The following is a 27877-nucleotide window of genomic DNA, read 5'->3' on the forward strand; positions in this document are numbered from 1 at the left end:
GTCTTCTTGTCTTGTTCCTCTCTCTCTCTCTCTCTATCTCTAAGAAAATACCATCTTTTTTACTTCACAGGTCACACATAGCAATAGTTTTTTTTATTTGAACTTTACTCTTTCTCTCTGTTCTTCTCTGAAGCTGAAAATCCTCAAAGAAGATAAAACCTAACCAATCAAACACCAGACAAAACAAAACAAAGTCTAAAGTAGCTAACTTTTCCACCTTTTCTCTTCTTTACTTGTATAGAAGCAACAAAACCCTAGATAAAGCTCAATTATTAGATGACCCTTTTGAATTAAGGCTATGGTGCTGTTTCCCATCAAGTTCACTTCACTCTAGGTAAAAATCCTATTTTTCTGTACCCTACATTGCTATTCTTTATGTGGATTTCAATTCTTTTCAGTAAGTGTTAGATGGATTTTTTCTTGTTCTTGTAATTTCTTTATGTTTTCACGTTTGTAGTTAAAACCCACTAAATTGCCCCTTTCATTACTGTTAATTTTGGACAATGTGTTTTAGTTTTAAATTTTAGTTTTTGGCTTTACAGTTCACTTTTGTTTGTATGTATTGTGAAAAATTGGTGTTGGTATTGATGCACGTGGGTGTGCAGTAGGTGGGATAGTGGAGCCATGGAAGGCGACCAGCATGGGATTGTACTGGCCTGTGCTATTTCAGGGACCCTTTTCGCGGTTTTGGGTTCAGCTTCGTTCTCGATTCTATGGGCAGTGAATTGGAGGCCATGGAGGATTTATAGGTAATTCTGGATAAGCAACTTTGGAAATTTCTATTTATCTTGTTACCATACTTGCCAGAGTGATTGAAAGTACATAGATTTCATGTGGGGGTTTATAGCATGTGATAATTGATGGTTAATTATTAGGATTTGAGGTTGCATTGTCCTATATAGTAATATTCCTTAGTTTGTTAAATGTGTCATTAATTAATCATTAAGGCTTCATTTGTTGTGTGATTGAAAAACAGTTGGTTGTTTCCGATTATGCAGAGATGTATTATGGAACAGAAAGCTGGTTTAGCAGGTTATTTTAGTACAAGGTTTTCCTTTCATTTAAAAAATAGATTGTTTTTATAGGTTTTGGACAATATAAAAATAGAGAACTTCCCAGAGCTTTTCGCACCTTTTTCTTTTCTTTCTTTGACGTGATCAGTAAACTCTACATGTTCCTCTGTTATACAGATTCTTTTTCCTTGTCTCCATGTTTAGGCTTTGCTTGTGTACTTTATTGGTTTCCCTACTTTCAGCATTCTTAATTATGAAGTCCATGTGTTATACTGTAAAACTATGTGTATTCTGATAATTGGATTCAGTCCTTTTCTCATCCTCTTGTTCTCGGTTGGCATTTCTCATTTCAGCTGGATCTTTGCCAGAAAATGGCCACATATCTTACAAGGTCCTCAGCTGGGCATATTGTGTCGTTTTCTCTCTCTATCTGCATGGATGATTGTTGTATCTCCAGTTCTAATGCTTGTCATGTGGGGAAGCTGGTTAATTGTAGTATTGAATCGGGATATAATTGGTCTGGCTGTAATCATGGCTGGAACTGCTCTTCTATTGGCATTCTATTCAATCATGCTCTGGTGGAGAACACAATGGCAAAGTTCAAGTATGTGTTTCCTTACCCTCTTTGTCTTCATTGTTTACCTAGAAAATGAACTCTTTTCTGTCTTATTATTTAATTTTCGTATGTCCATTGTGATATTTGTATAGCAAATCTGTCTTTGGTGCTAGAGATGTAACCTATTTTATTTGGCATTTAATTTCATGTTAAACATGCTATTCAGCATGCATTCCTCTATTTTACAAGTTTCCAAGTGGTTAAGAACTTCCTCAAGTCAATAACAAAGTCGTTCCTTTCTGTTTCTCATTAAAAACAACTAATTGGAGGATAGATCGTCCTATTGAGAATGGGTCCTGTTCCACTCTCCTAAATCTGAATTTAATATTCACGTTGAGATAAATCAATTCATGTTAGACAATGCAGATGCTTTGTTGGTGAGATTGAGGCGTGTGTGATAGAAATGGTGTAGTAATATAGAACGGGTTAGTGACAACAAGTTATAGGAATGAGGGATTGTCTGGTCAGCTAAGTTTTGTTAGACTGGGAGATGAGTTGCAATGCATTCACTAGACATTTTGGGAAAAATTCAATGATTGATTATCTTGCTGGAATTTGTGGAAAAAAGAAAAAAAGAAAACCTTAAACTGTCATGAATGAGCCAAGGATTTGGTTTTAAGCAACTTGGCATCTAAAAACATAACTATTGACTATTTTGCCAAATTAGGAAAACTTTATTCCGGACCTCTAAAATGTCACTCGGTTAAACAGATTAATAATGAGATATAGAGGGAATGTGACAGTAAACTTGGTAAAGCATCAAAGAGTTGGGACTAAAGTAAATATGATTAAGTGGCAGAGGAAGCTACTTATGAAATGGGGAAAAAGAAAGATGTAAGAAGCTCAATAACAAACAGGAACTTTATTATGACCAGCTAAGCTGCATACATTTACAGTATTCATGTTAAAGGCGCTGTAATAAAAAAACAAGTGGATGATAAATTAGAGCTGGTTTCATTACACCTGAACTCCATATATAGATGTAACTGTAGGCTGCTTTCTGGTCCATCTGAATCTATTTGTGACGATCCCTCACTAAAGAGGGGCATTAAGACTGGGAAGCCTAACATGATAAAATTTCATTTTCATCATTTGTTAAATATCATGTTCTCATTGTTTTAATCTTGTTTATCTGGCACTGGTTTTGTCTTGTGCATGGTAATAATTGAAGTTTGCTTTTATCATTGCGTAACTTTGCCATTCATATTATTCATTGAGTTTTTCATTGTTTTCTCTTGCTTTTGGTTTTGACCTAATTTCTTTGTTTTGGCTCTACAGGAGCAGTTGCTATTCTTCTTCTGCTGGCTGTTGCCTTGCTCTGTGCATACGAACTATGTGCTGTGTATGTTACTGCTGGTAAAAATGCATCTGAGCGATATTCACCCTCTGGTTTCTTTTTTGGTGTATCAGCAATTGCTTTGGCAATTAACATGCTCTTTATTTGCCGAATGGTCTTTAATGGTGAGTTTTGCTTTATCTTTTCATGTCAAGCGTTATTTTGCTTCATTATTTGTTCCAGAGATGTATTGCACTGTGATGATATGATTTCATGTTTTCCAGGCATGAGTCTTGATGATGCAATAAACTTTTGTTGCTGTTATCTGTTTTTGACGTAATAAATATTTTATTTTGTTTCCTGTTCCTTCAATGCCTGAAGGGAATGGCTTAGATGTGGATGAGTATGTGCGGAGGGCATACAAATTTGCTTATAGTGATTGTATAGAAATGGGTCCAATTCCTTGCTCACCAGAGCCACCTGAACCCAATGAATTATACCCTCGGCAATCCAGTAGGTAAGCCATATGCTCAAGCTTTGTTTGTTTGGTATTTTGTATTATATCTTAGTGGTTAGTGTTGAATTGTCTTGTTTAGGCATAACTAGAGTGGGTGCAACCTTTTCAGGTGGTCCTGTTGATAACTGCATTTATTTTTTACTTGCTTAATGATAAGTAGGGAGTGTGTATGACTCTTGGTTATGAGGGTTAATTAAATCGGTTCAGCATCCTTTTGAGGTGTTAAATTATTAACTAGGCATTTTTTGCCTAGCCAGTCTAATTGTTTAGTTGCTTCTATAATAACTTCTTTTTCCTTTTTCTTCTCAATGTGTTTATAGGGCTTCACATCTTGGACTTCTATACTTTGGTTCGCTTGTGGTTCTGCTTGTGTATTCCATTTTATATGGTTTGACAGCAACAGAAGCACGCTGGCTTGGATTCATTACATCAGCTGCTGTCATTATTCTCGGTATCCTATTGATGACCATGGTTACTCATGTTTTGCATTTTTCATTGCCTTCTATGCAACCTTTGCTATACTTGGAGCTAATTTCATGTGATTAATTGTTATGCAGATTGGAACATGGGAGCATGCTTGTATGGGTTTCAGCTTCTTCAAAGCCGTGTGGTGGCACTTTTTGTTGCGGGCACATCCCGAGTTTTTCTTTTCTGCTTTGGGGTGCATTACTGGTTTGTTCTATAGACTTTTGCTCAAACTTATGTGTAAATTTGTTGGTTTCAGTCGCTGTCTTATGTCATAGTTAACATCCTTTTACTTTGCTTCAGGTACTTGGGCCATTGCATTAGTTATGCTATTGTAGCATCTGTTCTGTTAGGTGCTGCTGTTTCTCGTCATTTGTCAGTCACAAATCCTTTAGCTGCTAGAAGAGATGCCTTACAGAGCACAGTGATTCGCCTTAGAGAGGGTTTTCGCAGAAAGGAACAGAACACTTCATCCAGCTCTTCTGAAGGTTGTGGCTCAAGTGTAAAACGTAGTAGTAGTATTGAAGCAGGTCCACTTGGTAATATTGTTGACTCTGGTAACCAGTTGGCAGTGCAGTGCACAACTGATTCTAGTAACTGGAATAATGTTCTATGCCGAAATGCTAGTTGTCATGAGGGGATCAACAGTGATAAAAGCACAGATAGTGGAAGGCCGAGTTTAGCATTACATAGCAGTTCTTGTCGTTCAGTTGTCCAGGAGCCTGAAGCTGGGACATCTGGGGATAAAAAATTTGATCTGAATAGTTCCCCAGTGGTTTGCTCTAGCAGTGGTCTTGATAGCCAATGCTGTGAGTCTAGTGCATCGACTTCTGCAAATCAACAACTGTTAGATTTGAACCTTGCTCTTGCTTTTCAGGAAAGGTTGAATGATCCGAGGATTACCTCTATGCTGAAAAAGAGGGCAAGGCAAGGCAACAGAGAACTGGCTACTTTACTTCAGGATAAAGGACTGGATCCTAATTTTGCCATGATGTTGAAGGAGAAGAACTTGGACCACACTATTCTGGCATTACTCCAGAGGAACAGTTTGGATGCAGATAGAGATCATCGTGACAATATTGACATCACAATTGTTGACTCAAATAGTGTTGACAATGTTATGCCCAATCAAATTTCTCTTTCAGAAGAACTAAGGCTTCAGGGGCGTGAAAAGTGGCTTCAATTGTCTAGATTTGTTCTGCATCACATAGCAGGTACTCCTGAGCGAGCATGGGTTCTCTTTAGTTTCATCTTCATTGTGGAAACGACTATTCTGGCAATTGTTCGGCCCAAGATAATAAAAATTATAAATACTACACATCAACAGGTGAGTGGAGTTTGTAAGATTTTTCCTTAATTATATTGTTTTTGTTTTTGGTAAGATTTTCGTCAGATTATTGATAGTAAACAAAAATAATGTTTAAATTTGATGAAACAATTTATGTTGCAGTTTGAGCTTGACATTGCAGTATTTCTACTATCTCTTGTTGTTTGCTGAAACAATTTATGTTGCAGTTTGAGCTTGGCATTGCAGTATTTCTTCTATCTCTTGTTGTTTGCTCAATCATGACTTTCCTTCGGTCACTTCAAGTAGAAGAAATGGCCATGACATCAAAACCTCGCAAGGTAGATACTGTTGAATGTTGTAATTTCTTCATTTTTTTTGTGTTGCATTAAAAATGGATTTTCTTTTTTGTTTATATATGTGCATATGTATATAAATCCATATAAAATTTGCCTTTGCTTGTTCTTTCTGTTAGCCTATGTCTTTATACTATTTAAAGTTTGTGGGACTTTTATCTGAATTCTTGGTGTTCTTATGTCTCCTTGAACATCCTTGTTTTTCAGTATGGTGTTATTGCTTGGCTGCTCAGCACTGGTGTTGGATTGTTGCTTTCCTTCTTGAGGTATGGTGGATTTCATATTTCATTTAATTACTTGTATCATTTTAGAATTTTCCAATCAAGGCAGTATTGTATATAGCCTACTTCGTGGATGATTCTATGACATGTTATGGGTGACTCCGCACCACATTCCTCATTATGCATTAATTTCTATTTCCTCTTCTGCAGCAAATCATCACTGCTTCTTGGATTGTCCTTGACTGTCCCACTCATGGTGGCTTGTCTTTCTGTTGCCATTCCTATTTGGATTCACAATGGCTACCAGTTTTGGGTTCATCAAGTGCAGTCTGCAGGTCATACTGAAAACCATCGTCCTCCTGGGACAAAGGAGGTTTGTTCCTTCTCGCTCTCCACCCTTCACCTTTGATTTTATGTAACTATTCAAGAATAAATCTATCATTTTGGAAGTCTATGGTTCAAAGGAGCTATCGCCTTTCCGCTTTTTTATATTTTTATATCATTTGGTTTGCTACATTAAACCTTTATTGATTCTAGTTGATTTTCTTGTCTTTTCTAGGGTATTGTTCTTATTATTTGTACAATAGTATTTATTGGATCTGTGTTAGCTCTGGGTGGAATTGTGTCTGCAAAGCCTCTGGATGATTTAGGATACAGGGCATTGACCAGTGGCCAAAAAAGCTTTTGTTCTCCTTATGCATCACCAGCATACCTTGGTTGGGTGATGGCATCTGCAATTGCCTTAATAGTCACTGGTGTGTTACCAATTATTTCATGGTTTGCTACATATCGGTTTTCCCTGTCTTCTGCTGTATGTGTTGGGATATTTGCAGGTAACTTGTCTATACCTGTATGCTCTTTAATATTTGCATTTTTGGTCTATCATAAATTGGCCGGGTCAGCATGTGGATTTATCTTACTTCATGTTGCCTGTTTTGGTAGTTGTTCTCGTGGCATTTTGTGGCACATCCTATTTGGAAGTAGTCCAATCCAGGGATGACCAGGTTCCAACAAAGGGTGATTTTCTTGCGGCCCTACTTCCTCTTGTGTGCATTCCAGCATTGCTATCACTTTGCTGTGGATTGCTTAAATGGTGAGAATTATTGTACTAAACATTACTCCATGACAGAAGTTTACTTCTCAAACCATGACTGGATATTTGTGTACTGCTGCAAGTGGGCGTTTGTTCGGCCATTTAATGTGCTGTAAATTTTTTTTGCAGGAAAGATGATGACTGGAAACTTTCTCGAGGTGTATATATATTTGTTATTATTGGTCTTCTGCTGCTGCTTGGTGCAATATCTGCTGTTATAGTTGTGGTTAAGCCATGGACTGTAAGTGGGGTTTTTTATGCATCCCTGAATTTTCTTATCCTTGAGATTTTTGTGCAAAATCTGTTGACTTGTTTTTCTTTTGTCCTCTCAATTGCAACAGATAGGGGTGGCATTCCTCTTAATTCTTCTCCTGATCGTACTAGCTATTGGTGTTATCCATCACTGGGCTTCAAACAATTTCTATTTGACCAGGACACAGATGCTCTTTGTTTGTTTCCTCGCTTTTCTTTTGGGCTTGGCTGCATTTCTTGTTGGATGGTTTGAAGGTGAAAACAAATATCATAATTGACCCATTCTACTTCCTCAGCACCCTAGTCTTGGACAGACTCTCTTCATGACTTTGTTGCATAATGACAACCAACCAGTGACTTTAAATTTCACCTTTCTTTTCAGGCAAGCCTTTTGTGGGAGCATCTGTTGGTTATTTTTCATTTCTGTTTCTTCTTGCTGGACGAGCATTGACTGTAAGTTTCATCACATTAACTCCATTCAAGTTTTGATTGTAATATTTATTCTCTGTTTTTCATTTTACAAAATGGATTTTATTTTCTCATTTATTCTTTTCCTTTCCTTCTCTGCACACACGTGTGTCCCTGCAGGTCCTTCTGTCACCACCCATTGTAGTTTATTCACCACGAGTACTGCCTGTTTATGTTTATGATGCCCATGCAGATTGTGGAAAGAATGTCAGGTTTGTTTATCTAATCTATGTTCTTTTCTCTTATATAGTCATGGATTTCTAATTCTTTTGTCATTTATTTTCTATTATAATTTTTTATATCTATACTAGAGCTTCATTCTTTATTCACATCTAATGCTTGTGCATCACCTCTCAAACAGCGGTGCATTTCTCATGCTTTATGGGATTGCTTTGGCAACCGAAGGATGGGGTGTTGTTGCCAGTTTGAATATTTATCCACCATTTGCTGGTGCTGCTGTATCTGCAATTACTCTTGTTGTATCCTTTGGGTTTGCAGTCTCTCGTCCATGCCTGACTCTAAAGGTCAGCATACTAATCGTATCTGATTTCCTATGATTTGATTGGACTTGATGCCAGTCTGCAACTATTTTTTCTTATGCTGGTTTTAATATTATCTGAAAGGAGTTACTTTGTATCTCCCTTTGCAATGCTTATCGGGTTCAGTTGATAACATTTGCTTGCATCTCCAGATGATGGAAGATGCAGTTCAATTTCTCAGCAAGGATATGATTGTTCAAGCAATTACACGATCTGCCACTAAGGTGTGTTTGATTTTGAATTTAAATTGAACTTGAAGTTGATTCATTATCCAATTTATCTTGCATTGATGCCATAAGACCCCCCCTGCAAATAGTTAAATATGCAATATAAATGTTGATTGGTTTCTTGAATTTGGCATCAATGATGTGTGTGGTTAAGTATTTTGCTAAATCTAAATGAAAATTTGGGGCGGTGAAGTGCAGCAATCCTTACACCTTCTTACAACTAAATTGAGTCCATGTGGTATATGATTTTCACTGGGTCATGCCCAAACTACTGTCTAAATATTTGTGAATGTATGCATGTGTACATACTCCTACTGTAATGTGTTTATAGAACATAATAAATCCACCATAGTTTTTAATTCCCTATATATTGCATGGTGAAAGGTTGTCCAAACTTATTCTCATAAACTACTGCACTGCAACTAATGTGTTGCATTTTATTATGTTATCACGCAGACAAGAAATGCTTTGTCCGGAACATATTCAGCTCCTCAACGGTCTGCTAGTTCAACTGCTCTTTTGGTTGGGGACCCTACTGCTACACGTGATAAGGCAGGAAAACTTGTGCTTCCTAGAGATGATGTCATGAAATTGCGAGATCGTCTAAGAAATGAGGAATTAGTAGTAGGATCTTTCCTCTGCAGGATGAGATACCAGACATTTCGCCATGAATCAGTCAGTGGTGTAGATTACAGAAGGGAAATGTGTGCACATGCTCGGATTTTGGCTTTAGAAGAGGCAATTGATACTGAATGGGTGTACATGTGGGATAGATTTGGTGGTTACCTGCTTCTTCTGCTTGGCTTGACTGCTCAGGCAGAAAGAGTACAGGTAAATCAGGGTTTTGTGATGATTACTATACTTGTTTTATCATTACTTAGAGTTCCTGACTTTACTTCTGCCTGATAGGATGAGGTACGCTTGAGGCTTTTTCTTGACAGCATAGGTTTCTCTGACCTAAGTGCCAAGAAAATTAAAAAGTGGATGCCAGAGGACCATAGGCAATTTGAAATTATTCAGGAGAGGTGACAACTTTCTGACTATTTTTTAAATCCTTTTTCTACCATACTAGGAATTACTCTTTCCATGTTTCTAAATCTTCATTCTGGATTTTGTAGCTATCTGAGAGAAAAGGAGATGGAAGAGGAAATCTTAATGCAAAGACGTGAAGAGGAGGGGAGAGGTAAAGAAAGAAGGAAGGCCCTTTTGGAGAAGGAAGAGCGCAAATGGAAGGAGATTGAAGCTTCTCTCATTTCCACTATTCCTAATGCTGGCAGCAGGGAGGCAGCAGCTATGACAGCTGCAGTGCGTGCTGTGGGAGGTGATTCTGTTCTCAGCGATTCCTTTGCACGAGAAAGGGTTTCAAGCATTGCACGTAGGATACGCACAGCTCAATTAGCTCGCCGAGCATTGCAGGTTGATAACCTTGTTCTGTAAATCAGTTCTCCTATGTTTCCATTTTGCTTTTTTTTCTTTTAATATCATATGATATGAAATGCTGGCATTTCTTCCATATTTGGATGATTTGCCTTCCCATAGATGATTAACGCTTATAGGTTAGCTGTAGTGCTTCAGCTGAAATAGGCGTGGGGATGGTGAAATGCATGGAATCTGGGTTCTGAAACCAAGACTGGTAAAGGAAAGACTGTATCTTTAACAATTGATGCAGCAGAAGATGTTTTGCAGGAGCAGGGACTGCACCTTTAAGATACTATCCCAAACTGCCTTAAGCTTTCCTAGAATCACTTTGCTACTTCATGATCTATAATGCTAATATCTGAATTTGTGTGTAAAGATGTCACCAATTTTGTTGTGAAATATGAATCTATTAAATCTTAATGTTGTTGGCAGACCGGAGTTACAGGTGCTGTATGTGTTCTTGATGATGAACCAACCACAAGTGGCAGGCACTGTGGCGAGATCGATTCCAGTGTATGTCAAAGTCGAAAGGTCAGCTTTTCCATTGCAGTTTTGATCCAACCTGAGTCTGGACCAGTTTGCCTTTTGGGCACTGAATTTCAGAAGAAAGAATGCTGGGAAATTCTGGTGGCTGGTGCTGAGCAAGGTATTGAGGCTGGACAGGTTGGGCTTAGATTAATTACTAAAGGTGATAGGCAGACAACTGTTGCCAAGGAGTGGAGTATCAGTGCAACAAGTATTGCTGATGGAAGGTTAGGAAATTTTTTGCTGCAACTTCAAATCATAGTGCTTCCTTTGTAACTTTCCATGTATTCTTGCACTTGCTGTGGTATTTAATCTTTAATGAAGGATTGGAACTCTGAAATGTGTTATACTTGTATTTTACTTTTATTTTCAGCATATATCATTTCTATCTACAGTTTCAAGTTACTCGGGTCTTACAATTACTTTGCAGATGGCATATTGTGACAATGACAGTTGATGCTGATTTGGGTGAAGCAACTTGCTATTTGGATGGTGGCTTTGATGGCTTCCAAACTGGGCTACCATTGTCTGTGGGCAGTAGCATCTGGGAACAGGGGACAGAAGTTTGGGTCGGTGTTAGGCCACCAATAGATGTGGATGCATTTGGAAGATCAGATAGCGAAGGAGCTGAGTCTAAGATGCATATAATGGATGTTTTCTTATGGGGAAGGTGCTTAACTGAAGATGAGATTGCCTCTCTTCACACTGCTATAGGCTCAACGGAGTTTGGTATGATTGACTACCCTGAAGATAACTGGCAATGGGCAGATTCACCCCCCAGAGTATGTTTCTGTTGTCAATATTTCTTATTATGGTGAACTGTGAAAAATTTCAAATAACAGAAACAACATTTTATATTTGAGGTTGAAGTCCTTGACTAATCTTTGCTTCTTGTGTTTACTTAGGTTGATGAGTGGGATAGTGATCCTGCAGATGTAGATCTTTATGATAGGGATGATGTAGACTGGGACGGGCAATATTCAAGTGGGAGGAAAAGGAGGTCAGATCGTGAAGGAGTGACGATAGATGTTGATTCTTTTGCTAGGAGGTTTAGGAAACCTAGGATAGAAACACAAGAAGAAATTAATCAACGGATGCTTTCAGTTGAATTGGCTGTTAAGGAAGCCTTGTGTGCTAGAGGAGAAGCACATTTTACTGACCAGGAGTTTCCTCCAAATGATCAATCGTTATACATGGATCCTAGAAATCCCCCTTCAAAGTTGCAGGTTGTTTCTTATCTGTAATTTCATGCAGCTTGGTGTATGTTATTGGTTTTTCTAACTTTGTCTAGGAGTTCAAACCTAGGTTGTCTCTGAGTGGATGCGGCCTGTGGAAATAGTCAAGGAAAGCCATCTAGACTCCCACCCGTGTTTGTTTTCTGGGGCAGCAAATCCCTCTGATGTTTGTCAGGTCTGGTCTCTCCTGGCTGCGTGACATGCAATTTTTCTTTACTGTACTGATCATGATATATGAATCACCTTAACTTAATGGTTCAGAATTCTTAAAAATTGTCTTGCTCATGTTATAGGGTCATTTAGGTGATTGTTGGTTTCTAAGTGCTGTTGCTGTTCTAACGGAGGTATCACGAATATCAGAAGTGATTATTACCCCAGAGTATAATGAGGAAGGAATTTACACAGTTCGCTTTTGTATTCAGGTAACAGCTCATAGTTTTCTTTTGGTATTAAGTACATCTTTCAATGTTTAATTCGTGTAAGGAAGCAGAAAGTTGGCCATTTGTCCTTTAATATATGATATATGGTTCAGCTGTGCTTTTGAAAGGGGAAATAGAGACATTGTGATGTATTCTGGACTTTTTATCATCACTATTGTATGGAAATAATTAGAAAAAGTCCTCTGATGTTTTTGCAAGTTAAAACCCCAAAGTTGTTGAAAGTACTCGATCTGCTGATGTGAATTTAATCTTTGATGGGTTAGGCTTGCCTTCCATATTCTGATGATTTGAGTGTGAGAAAACTTTTATCCAAAGCTATTCTTTTATAGACTTGGCTGTTGAAATGAGAAATTAGTCTGGAGAAAATCCCATTGTTTAGTGATAAAGTAACTCTAGTGCACCATTTAGCAGACAATTTTCGTGCTAGCGTCTTGGAAGTAGGAGAGGTGGCAACTTTCTTCTTCTTTAGATGATTTAGATGCCAATGCTACCAGACTTTTGGTGGAGCTATCTCCCTTTGATGTGACTATACCAAAGCAGTTGCCATTCTATTAGATATAGCCTCCCTGGGCTTCCCTTAAGAATTGGCAATGCTTTCCCTGGGACTTGGCCCAGGTGCGCTAGGGGTGAGGTGGTTCTGGGGTTGGTCTTGGGAATCTTTATGGTCATGAACACTGGCTTTTGTTATGTACTCCATGGGTCGTGTGCTATAATTACCTGATCTCTTAACTGGGTTGTGCTTTTCATTTCTGAATAAAATGTATGACCCTGTTTTTGCTCTAATGGTGCTTCATTTCATGTTAAATTAGCTAACAGATATAATTAGTAAGACCTCTTCCTGTTTGGTTATCATGTTCATAACAGTATTCTCTGTTTTGTGATCTCCTTGCAGGGTGACTGGGTCCCAGTCGTTGTTGATGATTGGATTCCATGTGAATCACCAGGTAAACCCGCATTTGCTACCAGCCAGAAGGGTAATGAACTCTGGGTTTCTATATTGGAGAAAGCATACGCCAAATTGCATGGTTCTTATGAGGCACTGGAAGGTGGGCTTGTTCAGGATGCTCTTGTGGATCTCACTGGAGGTGCTGGCGAGGAGATTGACATGAGGAGTGCTCAGGCCCAGATTGATCTTGCAAGTGGTAGACTGTGGTCTCAATTGTTGCGCTTTAAACAAGAAGGCTTTCTATTGGGTGCAGGGAGTCCATCAGGTTCTGATGTCCAGGTTTCCTCAAGTGGTATTGTGCAGGGCCATGCGTACTCTTTGCTGCAGGTAAGACCAACTTGTATCTTTCTACATTAATCGTGTACCAGCTGAAGAAATCTTGGTGGAAGTTTACACTCTTGTTAAATTATTCAGGTAAGAGAGGTGGATGGCCATAAGCTTGTTCAAATTCGAAATCCATGGGCTAATGAAGTTGAGTGGAATGGACCTTGGTCTGACTCATCTCCTGAATGGACTGATAGGATGAAGCACAAATTAAAGCATGTTCCACAGGTACTTGAGTACTATTTGTTAAGGCATGTTTTCCTTTTCTTCTCTTGGTGAGTAAAAAGTTATGCAACATGGTCCTTGAGTACTATTTGTTAAGGCATGCGTGACCAGATGATTTCATTTGTTCTGATCGCCATCTTGCAATGGGATATTATTTTCAAAAACTTAACAGTCTTGTTGAACAGTCCAAGGATGGTATATTCTGGATGTCCTGGCAAGACTTTCAAATCCACTTCCGGTCAATATATATATGCCGTGTCTACCCCACTGAGATGCGGTATTCTGTCCATGGTCAATGGCGAGGCTACAGTGCTGGTGGATGCCAAGATTATGCTTCCTGGAATCAAAATCCACAGTTCCGATTGAGGGCCACTGGTCCAGATGCATCATTACCAATTCATGTGTTCATCACTTTAACTCAGGTATGCTTCCAGTGAAGGACATACAATAATTTTTTTTAATCCCTTGCACTTCACATCTTTACTGAGTTTATGAACTCATCTAATTTTCTGTGTTTAGGGTGTGAGTTTCTCTAGAACAGCAGCTGGTTTCAGAAATTACCAATCTAGTCATGATTCAATGATGTTCTACATTGGAATGAGGATTCTGAAAACACGTGGTCGTCGTGCTTCCTACAACATTTACCTACATGAATCAGTTGGCGGGACAGATTATGTCAATTCTCGAGAAATATCGTGTGAAATGGTTTTGGATCCTGATCCAAAAGGTTACACAATCGTACCTACAACTATACATCCCGGTGAAGAAGCACCATTTGTTCTCTCTGTTTTCACCAAAGCATCAGTTACCCTGGAAGCTTTGTAATAATCAGTGATGGCTTTCAGTTGTTTTCTTTGTCCTTTGGGCTGAGAGCTTACCTGCTAGATTTTGAGGTGCTTGGGTTGTTCATAGATCATGTACCACCCAAGGCAGATTTTGTTGAACCACAAATCAGTGTACAGAATCACAAGGTAAATTGTGTCACAAGTTTCTTCTATGTCTATCTTGCAATGCATCTTTCTACCCATCTGTTTCCCATTTGTTCTTCTCAAGGCATTTGGTAAAACTTTCTACATTCATCTTGTTTCGTTATTTTTTGTTTTGTATCTATGCTGAGCTACGAAGGACTGATCTAAACCTGTGAATTTGGCAGCCTGTGCACAATGTGGTTCTCAGCTGCCAGGATGGCCTGTGAAAAGCAAGCAAGCCATTCGACCAGTGCATTTTTGGACTTGATTCCTTGTACAAGATCCAGCACCAAATGAATTTGAGTGCACTTGGCTAGACATGAGAGCTTATTGCATGCTATCAGTGCTTCGGAGAGGGTTGTCGAGGTGGTTAATTGTACATGTGTAGGTATGTAATCTGTAGGAAATATAGGCCTAATCATGTAAATGAAGTGGCGAAAGAAAAAGGCTGAAAAGAAATAGGAAAATAACCACTAACGCTAGTTCTAGGTGAATACTGAAAAGCATGGTAGCTGGAGAAGGTTTCAGCTGCGGTTTTGTTGTGCTTTATATTCTGCACAATTTGTCACTTGTAAAAAAAGATTACCCTATTTTGCAATATAATCATCATTTGTCATTTGAGCTGGTAATTGTCAGTTTGTGTGTTTAATTTGTTTCCTTTGCATGTACTGCATGAACTACGATGGTAGTTCAAACTATAATCAGCAAGTCTTTTCTTCTCATCTTTACAGGAACATTCCTTTTCATATCTGAGATATAATGAGGTATGAAAAAAGATAAAACAATTGTATATAAATATAATAATAATCTTTTTTTTTTATTAACATACCATTACCAACTGTCTCCCAAATTTAAAAACGTGTCCATTTTGTTGTATTTGTATCCTGTATCCATATGCATATTTTCACTGCAGAAACCCTAGACCTGGCCGCATGTGGCCATGGAGAATATGGTTTTGTTTTGACCTTGTACTTGCCCGTCTGTGGATAACTGCATGGAAAATCCACAAATAGAGTGAAACAATTCTGTGGTAACAGTCATCAGTTTCCTGACCAACTTGCAAGTCCTTCTATTCTTTTGAGTGGTGTTCTTCGATCTTGTATAATCTACAAACCTGAGGCCAGTATAAATGCAAAAGCAAATTACAACTGCAGAGAACCGGTGAAATGAAAAAAGAGAGCAAAAGAATCATAAAAGGCAGCCAAAAGCATCAATGAAGGAAGAAGAAAATATAACAAATGCTGAGATAAACATAATATTTTATATTCCAAATATCAGACTGGCAAAAGCCCCTTGCTACAAAAACAACAACGTGGAAAAAGACTCCGATACTGTTCCCTCCTCCTTTCCCTGTCTTTTTTGCCTTTTCATAAAAGAAAGGAAAAGAGAGAGGAGGGAAGTGGGAACTCTATATTTCTAGTTGTCTTTCCTAACTACCAATGGTCAAAATCACTCATTCTGAGTCACTTTCCATGCTTCCCATTGCCTTCAATCCTCTAGGTCTCTGCATCAAATAAAAACCAACCATGAATTTCAAGGAAAAGATGCTAAATCTTGATTATAGCTCATTTATTTTGAATTCAAAATTTAAACCAACTTCCTTAGCTTTTTCTGCATTTTCTGAGCAACCAGACAATCTGAAATAAATACCAGTAACTAAAAAACAAGGCATGGAAGGAAACGAAAGAACAAGTCAGTACCTTTTTGGAAGTCTTCTTCTCCCTCACTTCATACCTCTCTTGACACAAATCTGATAACCATGCACCTGGACTTACCAACTGCAAACACACGAGAATCAACAAAAGCTCCAATCAAAAGAAAAAGTTAAAGACTTCCTCTCTATTTTAACAGCCCCCAAATTCCTTTAATAGTGTATATATTGAGTTGACTTACAAGTAAGGTTCGTTGAATCAACTTGGCTCTTTTCTTAGGCCTTTGAGGAGGCTTGCACCCTTTCATAGCCATGAAATCCTCTTCCTTCTCTTTGTTTGACAGTGCTATGAACAGTCTAGGCCAAACAACTTTTTCTTCCTTGACATTATCCATTAAAATCTTGCTATTATCATCCAATCCCATTGATCCCCTTGTTGTGTAGTACCTATCTTCCTTATCCGGTGATAACACCGATGACTTCCTATTGTTCGATAACAAATCAGAATTCCTACATCCAACCACAACCCAAAAGTAAAATAAGAACTTTTTGACACATTTAGTCAAGAGATATTAATAACAAATGGGACAAGAAAGTAAAGAAAACTTGCAACAGCAAAAAATTCTTTCACAATTTTGATTTTTCCTAATTTCCTATATTTTCTAATCAACCAGGTCAGTCATATAGATCAGATAAAACTTCCTTCCTAATTCACATAAAACAAAAGATCCTAAAACAACAATGACTTATCATGCAAATGAAATATGCAAACAAGCAGATTTGTTCACTTAAGCTGTTAAAGAATGAACACTTTCTTCAGTGCCTTGAATAGATACTCACTAGATACAACCAATAATAAATGTATTGAACTCAATTCATTCATGCATTCTCACAAATACGAAGCCTTTGGTAATTCAACTGTGGGAGATTTTTGGGGTTCTTACTTGATGAGGCGAGAAGGAAAGTCTTTCTCGGTAGCGACTCCACGAGAAGTGAGTTTCTTCTTGGGCAAAGAATCATTTAGTTTAGATTTGTTTCCCAAGTTTTGTGCTTTTTTCACTTTAACACATCTAAGCCTCTTTGTACTTCCCCATTGCAACACAAAATCTGTATCTCCAGCCGCTTCACTCTTCTTTTCCTTCTCCATTACTCTCGTCCTCTATCTAAACAGCAAAAGATTAACCCCACAAACTGTCAGAACGGTATCACTCACTACAACTACAGAGACAAAAAAATAAAATAAAAAAATCTTACAATCAAATAGACACCCTTAAAATCATTAACAATTTTTAGAGGAAATTTGGTTACACACAAGCATAACATTGTATAAAGAGCCAACCAAAAACCCATGCAGAGTTCTAAAACAGCAATTAAAGTGGAACCGAACAGAAAATACAGAAAACTCGGAGAAAATAAGCTCAACTTGTAGAGGAATTAAATAAGATGACTCACCTCGAGATCTCTAGTTAATGCAATGAAAACTGCACAAAATTTTATCCTACTAACCTGCATTTCAAAACAGACAAAAATAATAACGCATCAATAAAATCAGAAAGCTAACACAACAAGAAAAAAACCATTTTTCTCTGTTTGTTTGCCGAGAAACCATAGAAACGAAACAATAGAAAAAAACTTTTGGAATCCTCCATCAAGAAATATCTTTTCACTTTCTAAGCAACCAAACAGACAGAGAAAGAGTGAAAGATAACAAGGCACTTCATTTCATTACACGGTTCCAGCAGCAGCAGGAGCAAAAACTTGAAGAGTCCTTTCGTTTGTTTGTGTGGTCACAGAGAGATGGGGAAAAAAAAATAAATCTGCCGAGAAGATTGAGGAAGTGAAAGCTTTAAGGGTTTAGAATTGCGGGTCTGATTCAGATTTTCAATTTGATGGCCAACAAGTTCAAAGATCGGAGCTTTCTCTGTTATCTTCACCAAAAACTGATACTCTAGTTTACTTCTCTTTCACTCCGTGTTTCTGTTTCTCTGGCTCTTTATGTCTTTTAACTTTTTTTTACTACTTCGTGTGGTTTCTTTTGGTTTGATCATGACCGTTGGATGTGAAATGGACGATCAGATGACTTTCCCTCCAATTGGGTGGCTTTGTTACTTGAAGATTGGTTTAGGTCTTTTGTGGCACGTGGCATGGGCTTAAAGCACGTGACCTGTATTGTGCATTATCTCTTCTCATAGTAAAACCCAACATGGATTTGGGCAATGACTTGTGATTCCCTATTCGAATCTACTCTAGCTTCTTGAGTTTGAAAAATAAGATGGATTAGGTATCATCTGATGTTTTTGAAAAAATTCAATACAATAAAAGAAATTAAAATAGGCAAGAATCTATAAAACATGGCGAGAATCAAGGATTTTCATGATGTGTCAAAATTGAATTTGAAGTCAGAATCAGATAGGATTAGGATATTTTTTTATTTCAAGGGTTTTGAGTTTTAAGAGAGTTGTTCATCTTAAATCATGTATTATGATTGTTTTTATTAGTGTTCCAATTTTCTTTTTATTAGAACTATTATATTAATGGAAGGCGTGATGAACTTTTAGGAACTTTTCTAAATTATCCGAGTTTTTATCATCGAGAGGGCCAAGCATGGCGAAATGAAGCATTAGAGGCTACGTCTTCACCCTCCAAACTAGGACTCTTAGTTTGGATATGCAAGCTGGTTTTCAAGCACAAGAAACACATGGATTGTCTAGAGGAGATGATCATGAAGGCTATGAAACGGGGCAACAAAAGCACGAATTCTCGTTCCAATTCGAGCTTTGAGGAATCTGATCGTGCAACGGTGTACTGTTCATGGAATACCTTACGACTCTCCAGAGAATACAGATTCATCTGTGGAGGCTTTGGCAGCAGCTATGCACTCCAAAGCTGTAATTGAAGCCAACAGAGCAGCAGCAACACTTCTCGTTCATCAGCTAACCAGCGGTTCACAAGGTGCAAAGACAGTAGCTGCTCGTGGGATACGTTTGTTAGCAAAAACAAGAAGAGAAAACCGTGCTTTCAACGCAGACGCTTGTGCAATTCCCCACCTTCGTAAATTGCTGTCTTGTACGAACTCCTTCGCACAAAAGATTCTGTACAGCAATACTCAATTTATCCGTTCATGACAAGAATAAAAGCCGAATTGTTAATGAAAAAAAATGGTGTCTGGGATCGGTTCTTGAAGTATTGAGAGATTTGGACTCACAACAGAGGCAAGGGAAAATGCAGCAGCGACATTAAAGCCTATCAGCAGCTCATCTCTACCAGAAGAGTAGCAGGTGGCCATGCTGGCTACAAGGAGAAAATTTGGGATCATGCTCCCGGTGCTATTATCATTCAATAAATTGCAGGGTAGGATGAGAATCAAGAGTTTTCATGATGTGGCATCATTCAATTTGAAATCAGAAGCTGGCAGGATTAGGATATCTGACTTAAAAGAGTTTTGAGTTCCGGTTTTAATTATCTATCTTAGATTATGATCGGTTTTAATTATTACAGTTTTGTATGGGTTTTATTAAAAACTCTCTTAAAAAGCTGTAGTTTATAGTTGATAATGTATTCCCACACCTGTATATAGCTGCCAGCCCCTCCATGGGGAGAGATATTGTGATTCTTGTGCTATATAAGCGATCAAGTCTCTTGTATCTTAACCGATGTGAGATAATGACATCATTATAGCTTTTTAGACGAAGGGCTTGGATAAGGCAATATATTAGCGTTTCCACAAATGGTGCTAATGATGATGTGTGCCCATACATGTATATAATATGTCTCCTAAAAGGAATTGTTTCCACAAATGGTGTTAATGATGATGTGTGCCCATACATGTATATAATATGTCTCCTAAAAGGAATTGTGTTACTGGAACTATATAGTAAGTTTTGTCATTGGAAAGACACCTCTTGAGAAGATAGGTGACTCTTGTTCTATATAAACAACTAAGACCCTCATCTCTTGATTGGTGTAGAATAGTGGTATCATCAATAGTGTTTTTTTAAATCTACTCTTTTAAACTACAATCACAAAAGCTAACGCAATACCAGAGACACAATACATGTACACCTTCACATTTATCCAATAAATAGCCATTTAACCCGCGCTTCGTCGTGGGTAACAATTTTTTATTTTAAAAAACACCAGCCATGTAGGCTACTTCAATGTATTTTTTAACATAAAAAAATTTAAAATATAAATTGAAAAGCCTATGCAAGTATCTCATTAAATAAATTAATAATCATTTATGTAAATAAACGAGAAAAAAATTGGTAACAATAATCAAAGGAGAAATTCATAAAATTAAGAGATAAATGTAAATCAAGATATTCAACCACACAAAATGAGACATTCACTTGATTGTGTTTACTGAACTTGTTCATTAAAATCAATAAAAGATAAATCCACAACTTAAAAAACTCATGACTTAAAAGATAAACACAAATTAAACTGACTAAATAAAATCAAGTAAAAAAACAATATTATGCAAGGCCAAACATATTAGCAATATTATTTAAAAATGAATATTTTTTTTCTAAAAATAAACTTCATTTGTATAAAACCCAAAAAATAAATCTAAATGAATTAGCATAACATCTTGAAAAATCAAACAAACAAAACAACTCTAAAAACATTTATATTAAAAAATGACATGCAAAACACATGACTTGAATTATGAGATCGAGATAAATTCATAGAAAAAAATTAAACATAATTACAAAACCAATATTAAAAAAAAACAAATGCAGAGTGATAAAATCGTATGAAGTCGAATCTATAACAAATCAAATGTCAAAAGATCAAATAAAAAAATCAATTACACAAAAAGATCTAAAAAATAAAGGTGAAAAAAAAACAGTAATTAGAGGGAAAATAAAAATTTTATTTGACATGCGCTCCGTAGCGGGTCGTAATTTTTTTTTCTTAAAAAAAACTTGAGTATAGACTATTTTGATATGTTTTTTTTACATAATATAAATTACAAGTGTAAATCAAAAAGTTTATCCAAACATTTAATAATCATCTATGTAAATAAATAAAAAACATTTGTTAATAAAAACTAAAAGAGAAACTAAAAAAATTAAGAGAAGAATGTAAATCAAGATATTTGATCTCGCAAAATAAGACATTTACTCGTTTGTGTTCACTAAATTTATTTATTAAAATCAATAAAAGATAATAAAAATAAAAACACATATGAAACAGAGTGAATAAAATAAAAAGAAAACAAATATGTATGGTCGAATATAAGAAATATTATTTCAAAATAACTATTTTTTGTACAAAACAAAACCTACTTGTATGAAGTAAAATAAAAAATAAGAAAAAATTAAACACAAAACAAATTTTTTTTTTTTAAAAAAATCTTTATCCAAAAACAGTTTGCAAAACCCGTGGTTTAGGTAATGAGACAGAGACAACCTGATAGAAAAGAATGCAAAGGTAACCACAATTTTTTTTAAATAATTTAGAATGATAAAATCACAAAATATAATGAGGAAAAAAAAGAATTCATAACCGTATTAACACTTAAAACTTGTGCCCTGTGTCATTAAATTGGAAGCATTATAAATGAAAAAACCGTGAAGCCCAATCCCAAATAAATCAAACACTAAAGGAAGTATCTGGAAAAAAATCAACCACATAAAAAATTTAATTAAAAATAAGGGTGGAAACCAAAATAAAAAATAAATTTGAGGGCATTTAAAAATTGAATTGCAGGGTTAAATTGAAAAGGAAAAAAACATTTAACAAAAGAAAAAAAAATCAAAAGAATGAAGGCTAAATTGAAAACAAAAAACAACATAAACTTTGATTAAATGATAAAATTGAATACTAATAAAACTTTAACAAAAGATCCAAGGGTAAAAATGACAAATCAAAAAAATAACGACCGAATTGGTGAAAACAATATATGATAAATTGTAATTTAAGGACTGAATTGAAAACATAAAACTTTTTTTAAAAAGGGTCATGGACAAAAATAAGCAATAAAAAACATAAGGATTGAAATTGAAAAACAAAAAAAAAAAGGATAAACTTGTACTTTAACTGGAAGAGAGAAAAGTAAAAAGAAGAAAGAAGAAACGACCATCGACAACAAATTAACCTTCGGACCACCACCACCACGCTTTACACTAGGAGAAAGAGTAGGTGATGGCACTTCCTGTGATACGATGGAAGGCTTTTTTTCGAACAAACGATGGCATCGCGCGCCGTAGAAAGAGCACGGATGCCACCAACGTGCTGGTACGTGAAAAACACGCACTAGTAGCTTTTTAGAATTTAATATTAAAAATAAATATTAAATTACTAAAAAGCCCCCCATAACTCTGGAAATAACAAATAAATCAATGCGAAAGTACCAAAATACCCCTAAATGTATAAAAGCAATTTTGTCTTATCTAAGGGTAAAGAAATATTTTACTTATTTTAAAGTTTGTGCAAAGTAAAAAAAAAAAAACCTTGGTTAGCGGTTTAAATTTCGTTGACCTTGGAGGTAGAAGAGTATTTTTACTACACAAAATAATCTGAAAAGGATGATAATACATATGTTCAATCTTTTAATGATCATTGAGTCAATGTAAAAAGATCAAAATACTCTCATATCCTGACCTTCCAATTTTTCCACCAAAGGAGACAAAGATAAATTTATTGTAGCAATCTATAATAAACTGCGTCTATTGCTATTGCTACAATAATTTCACCACGCGTTTAAGAGTTTTGTTTAAATTACCTACTGCCCGGCTGATTGAAGTGAAATAATGTCATTCAAGGTTGCAGGGAGAAAGTGCATGAACAGCAGATGAGCACTCATCATCATTCACTTCATTTTATTCCTCACAATGGTTACGTAAAAGCTCAGACTGTAACTTATTCTATATATATTTATTGATTATTAGAGTTTGATCAGAAGCTCTCTTTTCGTTCGGGAGAAGTTAATTAAAGTGGGCTGTTCAGAAGTCTTCGACTAATAATTATTGTTTGCGCAATTAGATCACTTTCCTTGTTTCAAACGAGCCCATCAAGTCTAATATTGGGTGACCTAGCTCTAACAACCACCTTCTTAATTTCAAGACACAGATGATGTCCATTCTTTACATTACCGTAGTAGAGAAAGAAAATTAGAAAGTGAAGTTTGATTCATGCATAGGGACTAGGGTTTTAACTTATGATGAAATTCACGGGTTTAAATCCTCTATTTCAAGCATAATTATAAAGCTCCTCAAACCGAGTTTTATTTCGTTTTAATCGGATCGACCGAGCTAACTTTTATAGTTAGGTTAGACCGCAATACCAAACAGGTATTGATGGTGGGAACCAGAACCCTTCCTATCTACGATGAAGGAAAAGGAAAAGGAAAAAGAAAAGTTCTTTTGGCATTGCTTCTCATTGATTTAAAAGCAGAAAAGGGTCTCACCATCGTAACGTTACTCTTGCTCCAGTACACTACTTTGATTGGTTTCTTGAGTCTTTTAAATTTTGAAAACGAACAGGTTGGTTTGGAAAGCAATGCACCGAGAGGTTATGTGACCACCCACGCCTAGCTTCGATGATGACGATGAATCATGAGCTCCATGCTGGAATTGACAATCACACAGTGTCGACATTAATCCACTTGACTGGTTCTTTGTTGTTTTCTCTTTAGGGCAGCCAGCCAGCCAGCCAGCCACCTATTTGTTGATTCTGAGGTTGGGGCTAACTTGTAGTATATTAATAGCATCCATGATTCCATCTCCTTCGAATTTAGGTCGCATCAACGAGCCCAAGTTTGGAAAGAAATTCATTAACACCCAATTAAGCTTTATTAATTTCGAGCCGATCTCTAAGATGGTTATAAAAACTACATATAGTTATAACTACAAAGCATGCCATTAATCTCTTGCATTGCAGGACCAAACCTAACCTAAAGTACTACAGCCATATATCTAGAGAATTATTGTTCTCATGTTTGAACCTGTAACATCATGGTTGCAACCAAAGATCCTTGAAGATTAAAGGTTTTGTATGGCTAGGCGAGCGATGCAAACTACGTTTTACATTTAAAAACATCTTTTTTTGTGCTTTTTTTATTTCGAACGCAGTTTGCACCGTGTAGTCAACCTGGCTTTACAGCTTGATGTTCCATACTCCTCACGTTATTATTTCCAGTTTGAATTTTATCATACAAATCGACCTGTTCCGGGCGATTAAAGGTAACAAAACACGAAGCAGGAGCTGTCAAGATGTGTAATAAGAGGCATTGATCTTGACAAAGTACCTGCAAGTTAGGCAAAAAGTTGGTGCATATTTGAAGCATTCCCTCGTTTTTTCTCAACCTCATGTACATATCATAACAGTTAAGATATCCTTTTCTATTTGGAATTTAAGCAGAAACTTCTTTAGTGTTTGGCTTTTTCCAAAGTTGAATCTGACACATTAATTTCCTCAATTCCACTCATTTGAACAAGAACAACTTGTTATTATCATTCCTGGTGGGCATGGCACGGGATGATGAAAATGAAATCAACTCAAATTAATTACATTCATTGTTCTTTTGAACAAAAATATAGAAAGAAAAAATAGCGGTATTGTTAAACCTTTATTGGCCCGCGGGTAAACTTGATGATCTGTTAATCCAAGATCTAGATAGATTTTAAAATTAAATTGGATAAGAATTAACCCAGTTAAGTTAAATTTAATCGACTTGCACCTAAATATATTGTTTTGGATTCATCAATTAACCTAAGGTAACCTTTTTAACGTATAAAACATGTCCTAGACGGAGTCGTGATTAATAATCTTGAAAACAAAAATTATATACTTTTCATTCAATATCTTTTATTTCCCTTCATATATATTAAGTAGTCGTAAATTAAGTGTTGTTGTTGTTATACTGTCTATTGGGCTCTCAATTGCATATAATTTCCAAAGCTTCTAAAAATGGTCCTAATATATGAGGACAAAGTATTTATTTTTTGATAAAAAAAATGTTAGGAAATTATGTTTTTTAGTTTTTTTTAAAAGAATAGTTCATTCTTAACATGCAAAGCGGGTTCATAATATATTTTATTTTTTCATGAAAATAGATTTTTTTGGAATAATAAATCAGTTTCAATTGTAATACGTATAAATAAAAGTGGTAATATATACAAAGACTCAAAGAGAAGGGATATTTCACCCAACAACTTAGAATTTTAACTAATTTTTCTAGACAATTGGTGCTTAAACTTGGAACTTAATTATTGTATTTGTCAAAACTTGACAACCTAGACATGTCCAGGACAATATTTGTTTTTGCTGTGGTAGCGTGTTTTAAAAAAATATTATATTTTTAATTTTAAATTATTTTTTTAAATATTTTTGGATCATTTTGATATGCTGATGTCAATAATAATAATAATAATAATAAAATATTATTTTGATGCATTTCAAGAAAAAAAACACTTTGAAAAGTAATCATTACTACAGTGCCAAACACTGACTTTATGTGTTTGATATTGTGGTGGAGTGTGTTTTTTAAAAATATTTTTTTACTAGAAAATATATTAAAATAATATTTTTTTTATTTTTATTTTTGACATCAACACATTAAAATTATCGTAAAATACTAAAAGAAAACATTAATTTGATTTTTTTTTCAAACCAAATATACCCTTATAGTTTCAAGTGCAAAAACAACTATGATATTTTTTTTAAAAAAACAATACTCTTCTATTAAATAGAAACTAATTAATTATTTGGGTTGTATCTTTTGTAAATTTATCTTAATTTTACCCTCTTCTTTTCATTTTTTTCCCCTTTCTAGGAATCAAATACTTCCAATCAATGCTCTATTGTATAGTAATTTTCTTAACCTTTCCCCCATCTATAACTAAAAAAACAATGATTTAAGACCATGCAATGATTAAAACCATTCTAGCAAGCACATGACATGCTTCCAAACAACCAATGTACATACATTTCCACAAAGTAGTTGAAATAATTCACAACCCAACAAAAAAATTCTAGTTTTAAAATCCTTAAAATAGTGTAAAAAAAAAAGGTGTGGGGGGGGGGGGGGGGGATTCTAATGGTAGGTAGAGGAAAGATGGGGGAGCCACAAAAGACCATTGGACAGCAGTATGGCAACCCTGTCTTCGCCACCCTGTTCTCACTCACCTTCCTCTTTACCCCTTTATATATACCTACCATCCACATTCCTACAATTCATTGTCTCCATTGTTTTTGTGCTTGCTTTGCTTGTTGCCTTGCCTCTCTACAATTTCTCTCTAAAGAAAACCCTTTTCAAAGAGGGATTTGTAGAGCCTTTCTTCTTTCTTTCTATATCTGTTGATCAAGAAAATGGAGGCAATGAAAATGAAGATCTTTGTTGTGTTGATGGTGGTCTTGATGGCCTTCTCAACCATGCAAAAGGCTGCAGCTGCCGATGCACCAGCACCAAGCCCAACATCTGATGCCACTATCTTTGTTCCCACGTTCTTGGCATCTCTTGTTGCTCTTGCTTTCGGGTTGCTCTTTTGAGCCAACTTATTAGGTGTTATAGCATGGTTTCTCTCATTTCTTTCCCTTCCCATTTTTCTTTCTTTCTCCCCTTAGGATCACTTTTCCATAGTCTTTTGTAATGTTGGATCTTTCATGCTTACAATATGGGAGTGACACAAGAAAGAAAGAGATGAAATGGGTTGGGATTTCTCCCTTTCTTTCTTTTTTGTATTTATTTTATGTATTGATGTACTTGGGGTGTGATTGATGTCTTTTGATGGCACTTGTGTTGTATTTTCTTGTATAATTCCTTTTCATTTATTCATGTATCTTACTCTGGCTTGAGCTTCTCTCACTTGTATTTGTGATTTACTCTAGTAATAAATCCTTTCTCACCTTTTTTTTTTAAAAAAAAGTCTTGCTCTTTGTTTCTTCTTCTCCAATGAATTTGATGTTTTTTTTTATGAGAATAATCGATGTCCTTAACCATTTGATCACCTCATAACAAATTCTCTCGTTGAGGTTTAGAAGGGTCACTGAGAATAGATTCTTGTTAAACAAGTGAAGGACCAGGTTGAAAGCTTTTGCTGGAAGGATGGTAATGAGCTGTAGTTTGGCAGATTCCATCGGAGTTTATGTGGTGATTGGTGAAGGTGATGATTGTATACAGTAGTTGATGGGGCCTCCAATTATGATTGTGTTAGGCACGATGGCCAGGCCATTGAATTTGAAGGCATGGCATTGGCCTACCATGTGAAGGTAAAAAAGTGGTTACTATTTCCTGACATGTGAAGAAATATGGTCCAGAATCAAATGGCCTGGCAATGAAATGGGAGCCTAGAAGTTTTAGGAATTGTACTGCTACAAAAATCTGGTAAAAGCATTTCCATGAAAAAATCAATGCTAATGAAGCACCGACCCATTGAAATGAAGCATGAGGCTTCCAAAATCAAATCAAACTTCCCCTTTTTTTAATGGGAAAATCAAACCCTAATCTCAAGCATTAGTGATGCTCTGATTCTATGGGCCAAATGTATCTCAAAACTTGGCTGGCACACCCCCATTCGGAATGCTGAACGGCTTGAAAAATATTGCCTACTGCCCTGATGTGCCATAGCCACACAAGATGAGATTTTTCCATTTGATAGTGACACCTGATTCTTCCTTTGTTCTCTTGAACTAATACCACCGGTAAAGTGATGGTCACCAAACTTTAAGGATGCCCTACAATGACATGCCATCAAAATCCTGCTTCGTGTTAAAAGAAACCTAGTACTAATTTTACTAACAAGGGCAGGCCATGGTCGTTGATGGAAGAACTGTGGTTAATGGAAAGAGCACTCAAATTCTGTCACAAA

General features: G+C 36.2%; 3 protein-coding genes across 9 annotated transcripts; 2 read left to right on the forward strand and 1 right to left on the reverse strand.

Moving 5' to 3' along the window:
* LOC7487061 (calpain-type cysteine protease DEK1) lies at positions 1–15026 on the forward strand. Of its 4 annotated transcripts, none has more exons than XM_024584145.2 (32): positions 4–334; positions 543–749; positions 1367–1617; positions 2908–3090; positions 3287–3422; positions 3743–3873; positions 3980–4094; positions 4191–5214; positions 5403–5513; positions 5736–5794; positions 5960–6122; positions 6309–6582; positions 6692–6842; positions 6972–7083; positions 7184–7349; positions 7477–7547; positions 7683–7774; positions 7924–8086; positions 8254–8325; positions 8785–9159; positions 9238–9353; positions 9447–9744; positions 10180–10499; positions 10703–11054; positions 11178–11498; positions 11578–11682; positions 11801–11929; positions 12840–13220; positions 13308–13445; positions 13628–13864; positions 13962–14413; positions 14596–15026. In XM_024584145.2, the coding sequence occupies exons 2-31, from the start codon at positions 625–627 to the stop codon at positions 14265–14267; spliced, it is 6477 nt and encodes a 2158-aa protein (XP_024439913.2). In that variant the 5' UTR covers positions 4–334; positions 543–624; the 3' UTR covers positions 14268–14413; positions 14596–15026. The 4 variants fall into 4 exon arrangements, with proteins under 4 accessions (XP_024439920.2, XP_024439913.2, XP_024439903.2 ...); XM_024584135.2 differs by having other exon boundaries at positions 606–749; XM_024584140.2 differs by having other exon boundaries at positions 609–749.
* Positions 15027–15624: 598 nt separating this feature from the next.
* Positions 15625–18058, reverse strand: LOC7483242 (uncharacterized). Of its 4 annotated transcripts, none has more exons than XM_024584172.2 (6): positions 17791–18058; positions 17514–17567; positions 17006–17224; positions 16304–16544; positions 16111–16188; positions 15625–15914 (listed from the first exon to the last, which is right to left on the reverse strand). In XM_024584172.2, exons 3-6 carry the CDS (start codon positions 17206–17208, stop codon positions 15864–15866), a joined length of 573 nt encoding a protein of 190 aa, XP_024439940.1. In that variant the 5' UTR covers positions 17209–17224; positions 17514–17567; positions 17791–18058; the 3' UTR covers positions 15625–15863. The 4 variants fall into 4 exon arrangements, with proteins under 4 accessions (XP_024439940.1, XP_024439927.1, XP_024439932.1 ...); XM_024584159.2 differs by having other exon boundaries at positions 16304–16571; positions 17791–18054; XM_024584164.2 differs by having other exon boundaries at positions 16304–16571; positions 17778–18054.
* Positions 18059–26238: 8180 nt separating this feature from the next.
* Positions 26239–26934, forward strand: LOC7457693 (arabinogalactan protein 13). Its single transcript, XM_024584176.2, has one exon. The coding sequence runs from the start codon at positions 26379–26381 to the stop codon at positions 26556–26558; it is 180 nt and encodes a 59-aa protein (XP_024439944.1). The 5' UTR covers positions 26239–26378; the 3' UTR covers positions 26559–26934.
* The last annotated feature ends 943 nt before the right edge of the window (positions 26935–27877 follow it).

The sequence above is a fragment of the Populus trichocarpa genome, chromosome 1, assembly GCF_000002775.5.
Source record: "Populus trichocarpa isolate Nisqually-1 chromosome 1, P.trichocarpa_v4.1, whole genome shotgun sequence".
Classification (NCBI taxonomy): domain Eukaryota; kingdom Viridiplantae; phylum Streptophyta; class Magnoliopsida; order Malpighiales; family Salicaceae; genus Populus; species Populus trichocarpa.

What these genes read in the sequence shown, in the direction of transcription:
- LOC7487061 (XM_024584145.2), top strand. Translation starts at nt 625, where the DNA reads ATGGAAGGCGACCAGCATGGGATTGTACTGGCCTGTGCTATTTCAGGG. An exon ending in AGCTGCTGTCATTATTCTCG is followed by an intron (nt 3,874 to 3,979) that starts GTATCCTATTGA and finishes ATTGTTATGCAG; the next exon opens with ATTGGAACATGGGAGCATGC. An exon ending in TTGCTGGACGAGCATTGACT is followed by an intron (nt 7,548 to 7,682) that starts GTAAGTTTCATC and finishes GTGTCCCTGCAG; the next exon opens with GTCCTTCTGTCACCACCCAT.
- LOC7483242 (XM_024584159.2), bottom strand. Translation starts at nt 17,208, where the DNA reads ATGGAGAAGGAAAAGAAGAGTGAAGCGGCTGGAGATACAGATTTTGTG. An exon ending in TTTCCTTCTCGCCTCATCAA is followed by an intron (nt 16,572 to 17,005) that starts GTAAGAACCCCA and finishes GGTTGGATGTAG; the next exon opens with GAATTCTGATTTGTTATCGA. An exon ending in AGAAGAAGACTTCCAAAAAG is followed by an intron (nt 15,915 to 16,110) that starts GTACTGACTTGT and finishes TATTTGATGCAG; the next exon opens with AGACCTAGAGGATTGAAGGC.
- LOC7457693 (XM_024584176.2), top strand. Translation starts at nt 26,379, where the DNA reads ATGGAGGCAATGAAAATGAAGATCTTTGTTGTGTTGATGGTGGTCTTG.